Below are 17225 nucleotides of genomic sequence, written 5' to 3' on the forward strand. Positions count from 1 at the left end.
TCACAGCTTGAAACGTGAAACAGCTGCTTCATGTAGCAGCAAGGACAAGTAGCCCATGTGGATTTGTCAAGAATAAATTGTGTTGAACTGATCTAATCTCCACTTTTAGCAATGTAACAGGCCTTAAGAATAAAGGAGAAGTAGCTGTCACAAATCTTACCCCCTTACTAAGGTTTTCAAAAGGGTTGCACGTGACATTCTCATAAGTGAGCCCCAGCAGCCTGGTCTAGATGAGACTGTGATCTATTGGGTGCAAAGCTGGCTTGATAACATATCAGAAAGGTTATCAATGGTGCTTTGTCAGAGTGGAAGGATGCAGAAATGGAGTTCAGCCAGGTCTCTTCTGGATACAATCCTGGCATATGCTTTCATTAATGAATTAGATGATAGAAAAGAAAGTATGGTTATTAAATTTTCAGATGACATAAACCTCAGAGACATCGTAAGCACAGGAGGACAGGGTTTGAATTCAGAATGATTTGGAAGAATTGTATAAGATGTCTGGGGTGGGAAAGGGGAAGCTGAAATTCAGCAGGGACAAGTGCAAGGCCACAAACTTCAACTTATACAATACACAAATACCAAAACTTGCCAATAGCAGCTCTGTAGCAAAGTGTGGATAACAAGGTGAATTCTTGTTAAAAAAAGAAACTGCCACCATGCAGGAGTGAAAAAACAGGGTTATAACATTAAAGATGTGCAACAGTCCTTCCTTTGTCACTAGAAAGACTTCAGATACCATGTCATATTCCATTTTGAATGTATCAGCTCAGTAAAAAGGTGTGCAGCAATAGTTCAGAGGAGAAGAGGACTACCTGAGATGTAAAAAACATGGCCAGAGCAGAAAGACTTGCAGGCTCAGTGTTTATTTAACTTTAGTAAGTCTCACAAGAAGCTCTTCAACAAGCTTCATGTATTTAAAAGGCTTGTTGCAAACAGGAGTACAATAATCCATTTTCTAAGTCTCCAGGGAATAGGAAACAAAACAAACAAAAAGCAGCTTTCTTTACAATTAGAAGTTTCAGTTTGAATTTTTCAACAGTGAGACTTGCAAAGCACTTGGAAGATTTCTTTTTAGACACAACTTTGCTAATGGCCTGACCTTAGCTGGATCAATACCTTTGATGCAGGAGTCAGTGCATCCTGCTGAAAGCAAGTCCTCATAAATTTCACACACCAAACGACTGGAAATGGGATCTCTGGGAATCTCAGCAGTAGTGAGCTCCAGACTGGCTCTGTCTCAAGTCTGACAAAACCCACTGAGTTTCAGTACAAAGTCTCAATGTGGGTTATTCCATCTGTGCTTTGCTTGTGGTATCAGTCTCTCCTCCTCTTGCTGCCTGAACTGTTCAAAGAAAGTTGTTTGCATGGAAGTGAGAATGGCAACACATTTCATAGTTTTCATAGGGTGGTAGAAAAATAAAAAGCTTCTTGGTGACTGCTGAGATTTTTAATGAACACGAGAAATCCATGGCTTGGACATAACATTTATTTAAGCGCCATTGTGTCTTGGTTTGTGGGCAGAACACTCTGGGGAGTCAAAACCCATTCTTTGTATGGCTTAGAGTGATCTTCATTAGATATGCTACTTAGGCTTTCATTGCAATTTAATGTGCTGAATGATATGGCAGCTGTCCATGATAGATTACTTTGTTTCTCCTGTGGTACCATTGCCCAAGTGTAGGGAAACTTCTTCCACTGAATGTGGTTCCTCAGGCAGTGACTTATCATTTGATTAAATGATTATTAAACTTGTTGATCCTCTGGATTCATGTCAGATTCATGTCTTGCACTGGCTCAGTGTTGCATCACCCAAAAATTGTCATTACTGAAGTTGGACTCTCAGGTTCTGAGATGAGGCTGCAGAGCCCAGAGGAAGACAGAAAGGCATGTGGTGTTGGGGTCCCTCCAGCCAGCAGGGACAGTGGCCTCTCTTGATGGGGATGGCCTTTTCCCCAACAACAGCACATTCACAAGCTACCACTCTCAGATACCAAATATGTTTGTAATTTATGTAGTACATGCATTGTCCTTTGTTTTCTTCCAGTCTGCAAAGTCACATTTCCTTTGAAGTCTGCTAATATGCAATATGTCTGATTGATCAACCTCAAGACTTTTCAAGGTCTTGGAAAACTGGTTGATGCTAAAGTCCACTCAAGGTGAATTTAGGACCAGCCTTTCATTTGTTAGCTTGGAAACCTGCTGCCAACTCCAACGGGCATGGGTAGAACAGCAACTGCTTTTTCATTTTTGTTTTGCCAACTCAGAGACTCCATCACTGACCACAGGAGCCCTGATCATGAAACTTGAGAACCTTCAACTTTTTAAGTACCAATCGTAGGCATTAAAAACTAAAAAGCTGAATTTCACGTAAAGGCAAATTGAGGGAGAAGTAACTAAGTGCTGGGATCTAATATTTTAGATTTATGGTAGCCATAGATTGTAAACATATACTTGAAAGACAGAAGGAGCCTTTTCAAGTTTGACTTTGCATAAAACAAGGCAAGTGTTATACAGTCATACCTTCAGGTGAATGAGACTGTGGGGTTTACAGATTTCAAGGAGTGGAGACTCTGCCATATCCTCAGGTGAACTCTCCAGCATTAAAAATATGCAGCTTATCTGTAGTCAGGACTTGTCCAGCTTGAGCTACCAGCCTGTGAAGTGTTATGTATTTGTATGTTAAATTATAAAGCCCTCTGCCCTTATATATAGTATTTCCCTGAATTTCTATTTGGAGCTATTTCCACTCACTGCTTTTACATTTCATTATTGCTCTGCTGCAAGAGTTCAAAGTTTTCAGATGGAAGTCCTGTGTGGTTCCAGGGAATGGTGCTCTCCTAGGCCAGGCTGTCAGCAGGGCAAGACAGGGTAAAGGGAAATGCCAAGCACAACTCCCATCAATACTGAATGACAGGTTTAACAACTCCCCCCTCTCCCTTCTCCCCCTCACCCCTGAGTATGGATTATATCCATCTCTCTTCACCAGGGGCCTATATCTGAGCAGTTTGCCGTTCTCTGATATTAACACTTGAAGTTTTAATGAGCACAGGCAAAGAAGGATGCTTAGCAACAATATAGAAAGTACAACAAATACAGGATAAGCAGTTTGAGATTAGATTTTAATGACATCTTAATGACAACACCAGATCTACTTACTGCTCTGCGTAACTATGCCATTAACACAGATGCCAGAATACTGCAGAGTATATGAATTATTGGGTTTTCCACTTTGGGAAGTGGGATTTTGGAAGCAATCAGGACAAATTGAAAGGAAGGGGCAACAGAGAGCAAAGTGTCAGGACATAATCTGAGTAACATATTAAGTCTGCTCAAGCAGCTTGATGGTATGGTCAAAGTGCCCTCACTTGCATTAGTTTCACAGAATTTCTCTTGTTCCCAACAGACTAGAGAATTATAATGGAGATATTGGCACTGCTTTTTAAAGACTCCATTTTTTTTGCATTCTTTAACCCCCTTTTAGCTCCATTCACTCCTAGCTATGACAGGTATATTATTAACAGACACAATCAGGCTTCACAAATTATGTTTGTGGGGTTTGGAGAGAGGATTAGTTAAATGAAACATGAAACCTGATTGACTAAAACCAAAAGTGAAAGCTTTGAGATGTAGTCCCCAAAGAAGGTGAAGTCAGCTTGCTTTTCAGGAATCACCAGCCAAGATGCAGAAGTGAAACGTACTGAAAATTGGAAATGGAACCTTAAGCTCAAACCCTGTGCAATGTAGAAGAAAAACAACAACATTGAATCTGAAGGGTTTGACATGGGACATGAGAAAATGTCCCTCTTGGCACCTGTGTTAAGATGATGCCCTGGAAGGATTTTGTGTGTTAGGCACAATCCTCTAAAAAGACCACAGTTACTAGAATTTAATTCTCACACATGTCCAAAAGCAGGGTGATAGACTTGTCTTTACTTGGGCCCCGCTGCTCATACTGCCTTTAACCTCATGTCCTATACCAGCCAAGCTTTAGAAAGGCAGGATGACTGCACATATTGAATGGGGTAACAGAAATGGGGAAATAGCAGAAAAAGTGGGGAAATAAGACCTCTTTGAGTCTGAAGAACGCATCAATGACAGGATGAGGAACAAGACCACAGTCGTTCAACATCTTTAATGTTGTCACCTTGATACCGCCTTTGCCAGAGCTGGCATCAGCTTCAGGAGCTACTTCACACACAGTCCCAAATCTCCTCTGAAAAAACCCTGAATTGCAAAGGACTTGCAGTTCATTGTCCTTCTCTTTCCTGCTCTTTCCTCTCCAGTTCTCCATGCTTCCACAGAAAGAGCCAACAGAGCAAGGCACTATGGTCCCTTTACTCCTTTCTTTCCTATGTCACACATCTTAGAAATAATCAGCTGCAGGAAATCTGAACGAACTGGTGTGATGTAATTGTGTGCCCGTTACTGCCATGCACTCATTTATCTCTGTGTGATAGCCCACTGATATAATGAATCTGGTTACCATGACACCAAAACGTCACAGCTGGTTTGAAAAATTCACAGAGGTCAGGGGCAGAGCAATGTAAAAATCAGTTCATGTTAAGCATATTTGGAGTTGTGCTTCTGTCACCCAGAAAAATTTCAGCATTGATTCAGATCTCCTTGTGCTGATCTTTACTATAAGGAGAAGAAAATGACGGAACAAGAGAATTAATGGCCCGTGTATCAGTATCTCAAGCCCATTCTCCTTTTTTTTCTGTGAATGCTGTAAGAACATGCTCAGCTCCCACCAGGCCTGACTCAGCCCTTCTGCCCAGGAAAGACACAAAACTGCATCTTTCTGTGTGTTGGCCGAAGGAGAACTAGGAAACAAAGGATGCAGAGGGAAAAGAAAAGGATTTATAAGAGAATGAGTGGCTTTTGATGAGAATATAATGAAACACAAATGTCAGAGGGAGTAGCCACAGAGAGAACACCCACGAAGAGCAAAAGTTAAGGAGAGGTGGGAGGAAAATGTTGATGATAGGGGGAAGAGAGAGCAAAATGAAACAGAAAGGAGTCTCAGCAAATTTCCATAATGTAACACTGATGAAGCCTTTTATGAATATGACAGGGGTCCTCAGAATGTTCCCTTGCAGGAAGTTTGCATACTATATCTTAATAGCTCTGAACACTTTCCCAGACTCAGTAAAAGTGGAAACTTCTTCTGCTAGTGCTGCTTGCTCTAGGGCTACCCCTGTGCATCACCAAGCTCCAGGGAGCTGTATCTCTGAGGTCTGCTCTGGATGGGCTGGCACATCAAGTCCAGGTCCATGCTGCCTCCAGAGAGTGTGACAGCCCTGACGGTGTACTCTGCAGAGCCAGCTGATGCTGCTCTTCCAGAGAAATACACTACGTCCTGCCAAAGGAATGGAGACATTGTTTGCACAATACCTTGTGGGACCTGGATACAGGTTGTTTTTTATCCAGAGCCACACAGAAGCCTGAGCGGATTCAACCTGTGTGTTTGATGAAAAATATCAGGGAAAATGATGAGATTCTGGGCTACCTGAAGCAAAGCCAAATCCACAAGTTAGTATGACCTTAAACACTTCCAGAAATCTCAGCCTGCCCTTACTTCAAGTCCAGACTCAAGCCCCAGCCCAGTGTGCAAACAAAGTACAGATTATTGCAATTTACATACCAGTTGTTTACCTGACTCTATCCTTTCAGACTTGCTCATTTTCTCAGACTGGATGTTTGTCTGCAACATTTCCTGAGATAAGTCTATGCAACTATAAATAAGAAAAAATATCACAGTTGTCCCTGGATGAGTTTTTGAAAGGTATACAACACCATTCAAGACTCGTTTAAAAAAAAAGGAAGACGGCCAGATAAATCACCTTATAGCAGAGAGGAAGCTTTTGAGCTCCACAGAGTGATTTCACCAGGCCTTTCTGTCTGAAACACATTTTGCTTGTGCAGATGATTTGCTCCAGATAAATCCATCACAGTCACTTCAAGAGGACTGACACCAGTGGTTTAGTCTCTCCAAATCCTACGAAGTGACAAGAAATAGTCTGATCCCTTCAGGGTCTCTGCTGCAGGCTTCAGGGGGAGGACTCTCCAGTGGATTCCCCTCAAAGTTGCATGAACAGTAGTTGTATCCCCAGTCCAGTTCACCACCTCCGCAAAGGCTGCTGGAAGGGACTGTAGATGGCTGTTTCCCAACCAAAGTGTGTGCATATTCCTTAGAAGACAGACATCCTCAGGAAGGCTCTCCAGTGAGTTAAAGAGTAATAGCAACGTCTCCAGTTTCTCCAGATGCTGAATGCTGGAGGGGATGGTATCTATTTTGTTGTCACTTACATCCAGAAAGGTGAGGCTCCTCAGCTGGCAGAGGGGTGCAGGCAGCTCGGTGAGGCTGTTGTTGGCAAGGTGGAGGCTGTGCAGCCTTTGGAGTGACCCCATCTCAGCGGGCAGCGAGCTCAGGCTGTTGTTGCTCAGTGAGCCTCTCCAAGTGACTCAAAGTGCTAATTTCAGCTGGGATTTTCTTCAAGTTGTTGGAGTCCACATAGAGGCAGGTGAGGTTCCTCAGACAGCCAATCTCCTGGGGAAGCAGCTCCATCCAGTACCTCCATCCAGCAGCTCTCTCATTCCAGGCTCATCTCCAGCACCTGCATCTGGTCCAAGCCAAAGACCTGTATGGGAACTGACAGCAGCTCTCTGGCCAGAGATCTTGAGTTTCTTCTTCCCTTCATATTTTGGATCATACTCTGTAAGGTACCTCCAGAGTGGATTAGGACATGGACAGGCACATCTGGGAGAGGTGACTGCATCCATATCCCACCGGAACAGTGGCTGGTTGAATGGAAACTGTCAGTCACACTTACTTGCATGCTCCACAGGCAGCCTCTGAGGTTTTTGGTGGATCAAGGTTCTCTGTCAGCTTTCTGCTCTGCTGGGCACGTTACCAACACACCAGACATGCAGAGTGTCTGAGTTGCTGAGATACATCCCACTGAGTAAATATTTGGTGTTCTCATATGATCAGGTATTTCCCCTCCTGCTCTGCAGAGTACACAAACCCAGCTCCTGGGCTGTGACATGGCCTCTCACAGCTGCAACCAGTGAGCAGTGGTCAGAAAGGGAAAGATCTGCCTCTGCTTTTCAGCAGATGTGTTAAAAACACTGCTTGTGAGTAGCTCTCCTTCTTGGAGCATCAAGGGTGCCTTTGTCTGAAGAATTCACATTGACTGGGATCACAATGGAAGCAGCAAGGCAGAGTAGATAAGGCGCATTGTAAATGGGACAAGAACATGGTAAATGGGACAAAAAGAAGACAGAGCCATAGCTGGTGGCCTGGGAACTGGGAACCATGAACATACCTTGTCCTCAAGTTAGTTTGTGTCTCTAACATTCAGCAAACACAATAAAGGACCAGTTTTGAAATCTGGAAGTCCTCTTCCCTCCTGCTAAGTGCATGAACCCCTACACCATAGATGTACCATTTTTCTTGTGTTGCACTTGCTCTGGCATATATAAAAGCAAATTTTTATTCCTTGATGTCAAAGGTTTTGTAGGAGATGTGTAAAATGCCAGGTTTATCCCAAGCTACTCAGCACAGTGAGTGATGTAGAGAGCCATTTCAAATGCTTCTCAAGAAGAGAGGTCTCCGCAGCACCCCACAGGCCATTAGAGGTAGAAGACAGTATGTTAGAGGTAGAGTCTAAGCTGGTCTACTAGGTCAGGTCTTGTGAAGGTCAGGTCTTGCACATCAGCTTTGCTTTCCCTATCTGTTCAGTTCTGATCATCTCAGGCCAGGATGGTCCTGAATTTGCTGGAACCTGTGTTCCAGCACCAGCGGAGCGTGTGGCTGCACAGATTGGGGTGAGTGGTAGTAGCGGTCAATGCTGGCTAGAGGATTTGGGGATTCTCGTTTAACGCTCAGAGCTTACATTCTAGATGCTAATGATTTTTAATTGGGTTTTACCCTGAAAATACAGCTTTTCAGGCCTGGCATATACCAGCTGTCACCCTTGACTTGGATTCAGAGTGCAAATATCCTAACTATATCAAAATCAAGCCTGGGATTTCCTCCAGATAAATTTTCAGCATCTGTAAGAGAAAACTGTATCACTTGCCTGTGAAGCTGCTTAGGCACTACAGGCTCCTGGGATAGAATCACAGAATTCTTTGGGTTGCAAGGGACCTTAAATATTATCTAGTTCCAACCCCTTTGCCATGGGGAGGGATGCCACCCACTAGACCAGGTTGTTCAGGTCCCCATCCAATCTGGCCTTGAAACCTTCCAGAGATGGATGTTACATGAAAAGGATTCAGCAGAACTTGAGAGAGTCTAATAATTTTTCATAAGCAAGAATGGGTACAATAACTTAGAAATATCTGTACATCAGCCTTGAATGCAGCAGCCAAGGAAAAGTGAGATTTTCACTTGCAGAGGAAGGTTGCTTTCCAACAGACCTCACAAATAACTGTAAAAATAAGACTCAACTCCCATCAAGAAGGTGCTGAAGAAGTTATTGCACTGACAATAATTTCAGTCTTGGGTGAAAACCATCCCCCACATTGCTAAGGGGAAAAATGTGTCTCTAAGAACACATTGTCAAATACATCTGTCCTGTGAAATAAACCAAATTGCTCTATGTGCTGCCTTCTGGTTGAACATGCTTTTCTCTTCAAATCCAAACCCGAGTCTTTCAGACAGCATGTCATGCAAAGACAAAGCTATGGTCAAAAAGTAGTTTCTGTGGGTTTTGGCACTGTTCTCTTGCTGCACTTTTTCAAGCCTGGAGTTTGACCCTGTATTTTCCTTTACAAAGGTGGCAGGTTCTTCTCTGCTCCATCTTGCAGGACATCCTTCTTCTTGATGCTTATAGCTGGCTCCTCAGGAATGTCAGAGTATGATTAATGTTCCTAATTGTCCCCTTGTGCTTTCTAAATAAAGTTCATGTCACAAACTGTAAAATAGCAAGAAAGAGCCTACATTTTCAACACATAATCCCCTAGAAACCCAGCAGGATGGTCTCATTCTCAGTTCAGACAAACTTCAACAACATTGCCAGCATCAATATTATGGAGCCAAGCCCGAAAAAGTATTCAGATGTTAACCCTTACAACAAAAATCTGCTGTGTAAAGCAACTACCAAAACTAGTCTCCTCTTCATCACATCTTCATGCTTTTCTAATCAGTTATTCCCATTTCACAAGTCAGAAGACAAATATCTACTATGTATGTGACTTCCAGGTTTAAACCAAATCAAGGAAATTAAGCAGGCTTTTTCTTGATTCATCTTCATAATTTATAAAGGTGTTGAAAGAAAAATCCAAACCCTGATGGACCCTTATGTCCCCAAGGACTTCAGGTGCCAAATTTAGTATGTGGTAGGCAATTGATAAAGAGACTCTTCCTCCATCAGCTCTGGCTCTGCAGAAACAGCAGCAGGGAGGACTCTTGGTGGTCTCTGATGGATGGTCACCCCTGCACAGGGCTGCAGACTGGGCCAGGAGCCTGCCTTCAACTCCAGACTGGCTTCATCCCTGTGCCGCTCTTCCTGCCATGCCATGGAGCGGCCACCTTAACCCTCACCAGCACTGGGCTCCAACTCATAGAGGCTGAAAGGGTGGTAGTAGATTTTTTTCAGTCTATATGATAACTGTTGAATTATTGCAGTCATTTTAAGAACATTTTCATGGCCCAAGGACAGTATAAGTTCCTGCCATAACCTTGTCCCTCTCCCCCTGAACAGCCTGGCTGCTGGCGACAACATTCCCCACACCAGCTCAGGGGAAATGTGAGTTACTGATGGTGGAAGATAAAGACAGCTACCAGATCTTTTCTCCACGGAGATGTAGTTAATGTAGGCAACATAGCTCTGAATGCTGCAGCTGAATACTTTAGGATAAACTGAATGGATCTCCAGGCTCTCCAGCTCTCATTGGAGCCACCAAAGTGCAGGTACCAGGCTTGACTCCTTAAAGTCAAGGAGTTGGACTTTGATGATCCCTGTGGGTCCCTTCCAACTATGGACATTCTATGGTTCTATGTTCTGTGACTCTGAATCTCACTGGGAGAGACTGAGCACAGGATTGATGTACCCAGACACAAACATTTTACATCATTTGACGTGATCTCTCCGGGGTCGCCCACTGAAGCTCTGGAAAGGCTTCCCTAGGTCCTACATCATACCTGCCAGTTCCTGTCACTGTCTCTGGCCCCACACAGTGTGGATGGTGACACCCAGCCATTCCTAGGCACCAAGTCCTGTTACAGAAGGTGTCAAATGCAATCTTTAACCGGGCAAAGCTTGGCCAGTTTCCACATTAAAAGACTGAACCATCACTAGACTCTATTTTAGGGGTTTTTTTAAATATAATTTTTAAAAGCTTGGCCAGTTTCCACATTAAAAGACTGAACCATCACTAGACTCTATTTTAGGGGTTTTTTTAAATATAATTTTTAAACTTTTTTGTTTTTTAATAATTGCCCAGAATGTAAAATCTGTGTTTGTCTCCCAACCATTTCTGTGGTCAGAGCACAGACTTTGGGCTTAGCTGCCACAGAATTTTTATTGTCTCTCTGGAAAAAAAGAAAAAAACCCACAGGCATTTTATACAGCTTCCAAGAAGCAGCTAATTCAAAACTGTTTAGAAAACAAGTAGCAAGTGTTAAATAATTTAGCACCAAAAAAAATATTTTCTCCGAATGGTCCCACTTTCTTCTGTCTTTGTAATTTTTTTATTTGACAAGCAAAAAATTGAATGAAATAATGGTCTGTTTGCTATAATTACAGTAATTTACACATTATATAAAAAAGGAGAAAAAAGAGCAACTGACAGTGGTGTCATAAATCTCATGTGTACCTTTTAAAAATGTGAATAATATACTGTCTGACTCTCTAATGCAATTTTAACAGAACATTGCCACAGGGCCAACACAAAATCCAACAAAAAATAAGCCTATTCCCAGGTTTAAACCTCAGACTCAGTGAACAGACTGTATGGTGATTTACCAAACACTTGGTTGTAGAGACAGGAACACAGAGATTCCAAAGCCACAACTTTCCCTTATTCAAGGGCAGTTAGGAGAGAGCCACCAGTACTGTCCCTGCCCTACCTGCCACCTCTTGCCTGGGTGTTCACCTTGCACAGCGCTGGACAGACAATACACACAGCCACCTGCTCAGGCACAGAGGCACCTGCATTTTCTGGAGGGCAGCTTCTGACCTTGCCCAGGGCTGTACTTGTAGGTTTACTGGCTTCCCAGATGGCAGACCTACTTTGGAAAGTAATCTCAGACCACGTTTCCGAAGACTGCAAATACATACAAACAGAGTGAGGCAAAAACTGTGGCAGTTTTCAAAATCCTCCAGATACACCCTCCATTCTTACCTGTTATTGGTGACTTTTTAGGCACATTCCTGTAGGGCTTGCTTCTGCAAGAGGTGGCAGCTATAGGAACCTCCCTTTGATGACCAAAATCTGGGTGAGTGCAAACACAGGTCTTGATCTGGGTCTGCAGCTCATGTCTTGTACTCTGCTCACTAACAGAGTGACAGATTCTGCCTGGTAAATGTCATTTAACTGGCTGGAGAGAAAAAAAGGTTTAAGAAAAAGCAGGGAAATGGCCCCCAGTGAGTTCAGGGCACAGAGACAGTCTGGGGTGTCTCTAAGAACAGACTGAACAGATAGCCGTATGCTGGGGAATATGCTGGAGCAAAGGGAATTAGGCTGTGTCCCTTTTTATGTGTGGAAAATGTTCAGAGATGTAGTCCTAACTCATGAAGATTTTTCAATTGCTATTAAAGATGCAAGTGTGTCCCGTGTGTTCCGAATGCAGACTCTTGGAAATGGCTCCCACAGACATTCAAATGAAAAGGGCTATCAAAAAAACCCTTTTGATCTCCTTCAACTGGATGCCACTGCACCATCTCACCTACTGTGGATTGCACGAGATAACCCTTAGAGTTCCCTTCCAACCCAAATTATTCTGTGATTCCATGACATCACAGGAGTTAAAGACTCTGAAATTTGCTTAACAGAACATCATTATGTATATTGCCTTCTCATGGTGCACTAGAATGTACCGAAATTGATGCCATGCATAGCATGGCACATCATGACACACATGATGAGAAGGAATCTGTAGGGATGAAGGAGTCACCATCATGACAGGAATTAAATGTCATATTTGCATGGTCCAGTTAACATGTTTGACCTCTGTAACACCTGTTCATTACCATCACATTTACCCAAAAAATATCTCATCCCACGTTAGGAAGTGCTCTCAAATACAGACCCTGTTCTGCCTCACCACTGGAGGGATGAAATCTCACTCAGCCTGGACTAGAAAAAATGTTTCAGTTAAATATGTGACTAACATAATTGCTTAATACTAAAATCCAGCAAGCTGACCCAAGATGCAGTACAATAACAGATATACCATTGAGAGTTACTTAAAAGTGGTAAGCTTTTCACTTCATGATATTTTCACTTTGATTGGTCTTTCCATAGCAAGCAACACAGTAAAATCAAATCAAAGAGTTTATTTGCATAGGAAATAGCAAAAATAGCACCATTGAGAGCTACACAGTAAAGACTTTGTTTAACCCTCACATTTGTACTTGTTATTTAATTTCATTTTTCAGTAAAGCAGAGGCAAATTTTATCTGCTAGTGGGAAAAAAAGACTCCAATGCTGGCAAATGCTTATCTCTGGGCTTTAGCCTCAGGGTCTGATTCTGGACTGGTTATCGACAGCTGTGGCTTCTGCTTGGGTTGGCCAGTTTGGAAGCACCATGCCATATGGTGAATGTGTTAGCAGGGCAGGGTGCCTCTTTTCTGTCTCCAAAAGAACAGATGAGATTCCCAAACACATTCAGCACTTAGTGCCTGTGTCAGGTCCATTACTCCCATCTCTCACTACAAACTGCTTTGTGCAGAAGAGGTTTGAAAATGCAGCTGCTTTGCTGGCTGGCACATACCCAAGGCCTGATCACTTCTCAGATCTGCACTTAGTGGGTGGGCATGGCTTGGTCAGAGGGTTAAGCTCACAAATGACCTATTGTGAAGGTCTTTTCAAACTCCATCCCCTTTTTACTTTGTATTTTCATTCTCGGGTTGATTTTGGCAATTAGCTGATAGGGAGAAAGGGCCACTGTCTGGCTTGTTGCTTTCACTCTCAAACACAATTTCCCCCATGTTTCTGAACATCTCTTTGTTCTGATCCTTCATCAAAGATCAAAATCCGCCTAGAACAGCCTGCACTATGCACCAGCCTTCTAAGTAACACAACTTGCCAAATTATTGTCATAGTGGATCAACCAAAATAGTGAATTGGGTCACAGTTCGCTTCCTGAGTTTTTAATACCAGGGGACTTTCTATGCTGCTCTGGCTGATATTTGGGTGAAGCAATGGTAGGGGAGCTGTGCATGTGCTGACAGTGCACAGGGGATTTGGTATCCTTGACATGACAGAGGATAACCTTGAAGATTTTGGCAGAGGCATTTCCCTGACAGAGGGAAATAAGTTCCATTTCTTAGAACCAAACTCTCTGAGTACAGAGAGTAGCAAGGAGGTTTAGATCATCTGTGTCATCTCTTCAGGAGATCCCACATGACTCCATAAAAAAGTAGCTCCTATAGAATATTGATTCATTTATTAAATTTAACAGGGATCTTCTGGAAAGCACACACTAGCTGTTCCATATTGTCTGTCCACTGGGAGTTGGATATACTGAAGACCCCTTTTCCAGCTTTGGCATAGCTTTATCTTCCCCCTCCATGTGGATGGCAAATAGCACCAACAATCCTGTGCCTGTGTGTCACAGTTAATGCCCCAGGCTGCAGGATTTGATTTCAGTTGAAAGGGTGAGGGATAAAGCTTTGGAAAGAATTAATCAGATAACAGATGAAAAATTTGGCATTGGAATGGTTTTGCATAAACAATCACACAATGCATTACTATTATATGCTCTTCAAAAGAGGAAAAAAACCCACTTATTTTTAACATTTTAATATGCCCTGATGTAAGAGAAAACAAAACAAAACAAAAAAGTTCACATATCACATCAAAGATAATAATAATAATAATAATAATTATAAGTCATAAAAATAATCTGACCGACCGGCAGCATTCGTTGGCTTTAGAAGGCCTCCCGCAAAAGAAACACAGCTGAAAACATTGGAGAGCTCTTGGCAGGTGTGAGGAATTCAAGTTTTCAAAACAAGTCTGGGGGTGCTCCCTGCACGCTACGGCCCTTTGACGTTGGAGGGCCGGGCAGCCAGGCTTGCATAGTAAGCGCACTGAGAGGGGTCACACTGTCCACTGGCTCCTGGGGGTCCCTGGGGACCTGCCAGACCCGGCACACCGGCTTCACCTTGAGGGCCGGGAGGTCCTGGCATCCCATCTTTGGCATAACCAGGCTCCCCTGGGAGGCCTGAAATAGAAACAAAATGCCCTTGGTGAGTGACACCAGAGTGACACCCCCAGGGTGCAGTACTCAGCAGTGTAATGTCACAGGAAATGGCTTTGCTGCCAAACTGGGATGCAGACAGCAGCTTCTACAGATTTGGATTTGGCCAAGATGTATCTCAAGGATATAACCAGAGCGTCTCCTCGGAAATAAAGATTTCTATTCCCTATGGCAGCCTCAGGATGCTTGGCTCTGCTATGGCTGCTCTTCCTCTATCTCCACACTGAAGTTGTGAAGCTGCATGAGACAACTAATGACATACAGTCCTCACAGAGAGGAGGTGAGGATGGGAAAGCTGGAGGCAAGAGCCAGCTTGGGGAGACAACTCATTGTTGCAGAGCATAGTGTGCACAGTTATTTGAAGGCAATGCAAGGCCAGTCTGCCAAATGCAAACCATGGGGTTATGAGGGCTTCCCATAGCTCCTTTCCCAAAAAAGCAATGAAGGCAAAACTGATCAATGGTTCCTAATTTCAGACTGCAGACAAACTATATTTGCTGCTGCTTTGTCAGTACCCGCAAAGCAGCTGTATCCCCAAGACACAGGTGTTCAGTATGACCTTTTATAACATCTGAAGCTGCCTGAAACTCTGGGTTCAGCTTGGTCACAAGAAGACTCTGCCAAGGACAGAGAAAACACTTACTTCATAGTGCCTCTAATAATTAAAGCTTCACTTTGTATTTGTCCCAAAGGACAGCTAACTTAGCTGTAACTGAGATGGTTCATTATACCCATCAGGCTGAGGAAATAAAGGTGGCGAGATACGATGTCAGTGATACAGTCCTTCCCTTTGGGCCACATCCTACAGAAACTGTGTACATTGTACTTATGTCATCCTGATTGTCTCTCTAATACAGCAGACACCTGTGTCCTGGTAGTGGTTCTAAGTGGTGTGTTTTGTGGGGTGTTCTGATTAACACACCTGGAATTCCTGGAGGACCCATTTCCCCTCTCTGGCCAATACCAGTGTCTCCCTTCTCACCCTTTGCTCCTCTTTCTCCTGTAAAGAAAAAAATATGACCTGATGAGCGTGGTCTACAGAACTAAACACTACTATAGGTCTTTCATCCACACTGAAGCAAATATATTTGGTAAAAATAGTTCCTAATTGTGGCCAGTCCTCTGAAAAGGGACATTACGTGGGAATGAAGACTTGCCCCACTCCAGTTCTGGCCAGAGGTGGAGCATACCAGCAATTGCTGGTCAGATTCAAACCTCTGATTCAACAGACTGAGGTCGCTTTCAACACCTGCATTTTGAGGACTGTTTATATGCTACTAAAAGGAAAGGTGGATGCCAAAGTGGAATGGACACATCCTTTTACTGGACTGCCTCAACAACCAAGTTTCACTCACCTTTGGGACCAGCTGGTCCAGGTGGCCCCTCAGACCCAGTCTGTCCAGGTCGGCCAGGCTCTCCCGGAGGGCCAGTTCTTCCTGGAAGTCCTTCCTTCCCAGGGGGACCAGGAGGTCCTGGTCTGCCATGGGATGCTTTTACCTGTGCAGGCTGTATCTGAGCCAGGATATAGGGCAACTTTGCTGTGAAGAGAGGGAAATGGGTTGGTTAGACTAGAAGGACTATGCTCCAAGAGATGAAGAGCCAGAACCAGGGGATCAGTAAAGTCCAAGTATTGTCACAGATTACTTTTCCAGGGACACCCATTTGTTGTCCCACCATAATCCATGATTGTGACTCCCTAATCACCTCTAAATTATTTAAATCTCATTTCTTGGTAGCTTTAAATTTCTCATAAATTTAATACTTTATCATAAACTTTTCTCTCATCCTCTGCTCCTTGTCCTCCAAGAATGTGAAATGTCCCTTCCTTTAGTTGTGCAGGTGGTGGATACCTGTTAAACTGGGACCACTGCTGCTCTGAGAAGGAGAGCCTTTTTCTACTGCTTTTGTTACACAGAGATAGTACATGGCTGGTCTGTAGGGAGAAAGCTTTTCTTGTTCCAGGCTATGTCACACACGGAGTTAAAGCCTAATGCACCCATCTCTGGCTGTGAAGTCAGAAGCTGTAACTAAGCTCCCTGTAACAGCATATTCTGCAATTCCTGGCAGGCACACACTGCCTGCCATTTCAGTGCTAAGACCCTGAACAACCATGCTGGTTTGGCTGGGGTGGAGTTATTTTCTTCACAATGGCTGGTATGGGGCTGTGTTTTGGATTTTTGTTGATAATACAAAGATGTTTTTGTTATTGCTGAGCAGGGCCTACACAGAGCCAAGGCCTTTTCTGCTTTTTGTACTGCCACATTGGCAAGGAAGTTGAGGGTGCAGAGGAGGTTGGGAAGAGACATAGCCAGAGTAGGTGACCCAAACTGACCAAAGGGATATTCCAGACCAGGTGACATCATGCTCAGTATATAAAGTGGGGGAACAAGAAAGAAGGCGGGGGACATTTGCAGTGATGGTGTTTGACTTCCCAAGTCGCCTTTACATGTGATGGAGCCCTGCTCTCCTGGAGATGGCTGAACACCTGCCTGCCCATGGGAAGCAGGGAATTAATTCCTTGCTTTGCTTTGTTTCTGGGTAGTTTTTGCTTTCCCTATTAAACTGTCTTTATCTCCACCCATGAGTTTTCCAGCTTTTACCCTTCTGATTCTCTCCCCAGTCCCGCTGGTAGGGGAGTGAGTGAGTGGCTGCATGGGCCTTGGCTGCTGGCTGGGGTTACACCACAAAAACAACCTTGAGAGCTCATAAAACACACTCAGCATCACAAACATCCTCCAGAACAGAGGATCTTCTCTTTCTATCTTCTCTTCATTAATCCTAAATTTTA

General features: G+C 43.6%; 1 protein-coding gene across 2 annotated transcripts in view; it reads right to left on the bottom strand.

Annotated features, from left to right (window-relative positions):
- Positions 1 to 12494: 12494 nt before the first annotated feature.
- The window catches only part of COL22A1 (collagen type XXII alpha 1 chain), a 227815-nt gene continuing 223084 nt past the window's right edge, over positions 12495 to 17225 (bottom strand). For both annotated transcript variants that reach the window (XM_048287054.1, XM_048287055.1), the window contains exons 63-65: positions 15793 to 15975; positions 15360 to 15437; positions 12495 to 14401 (exon numbers count right to left, since the gene is read on the bottom strand). In XM_048287054.1, coding sequence (XP_048143011.1) covers positions 14214 to 14401; positions 15360 to 15437; positions 15793 to 15975 — 449 coding nt within the window. In that variant the 3' untranslated portion in view covers positions 12495 to 14213. The remainder of the gene's footprint in view (positions 14402 to 15359; positions 15438 to 15792; positions 15976 to 17225) is intronic.

Source organism: Corvus hawaiiensis, chromosome 26, assembly GCF_020740725.1.
Source record: "Corvus hawaiiensis isolate bCorHaw1 chromosome 26, bCorHaw1.pri.cur, whole genome shotgun sequence".
NCBI classification, from domain to species: Eukaryota; Metazoa; Chordata; class Aves; order Passeriformes; family Corvidae; genus Corvus; species Corvus hawaiiensis.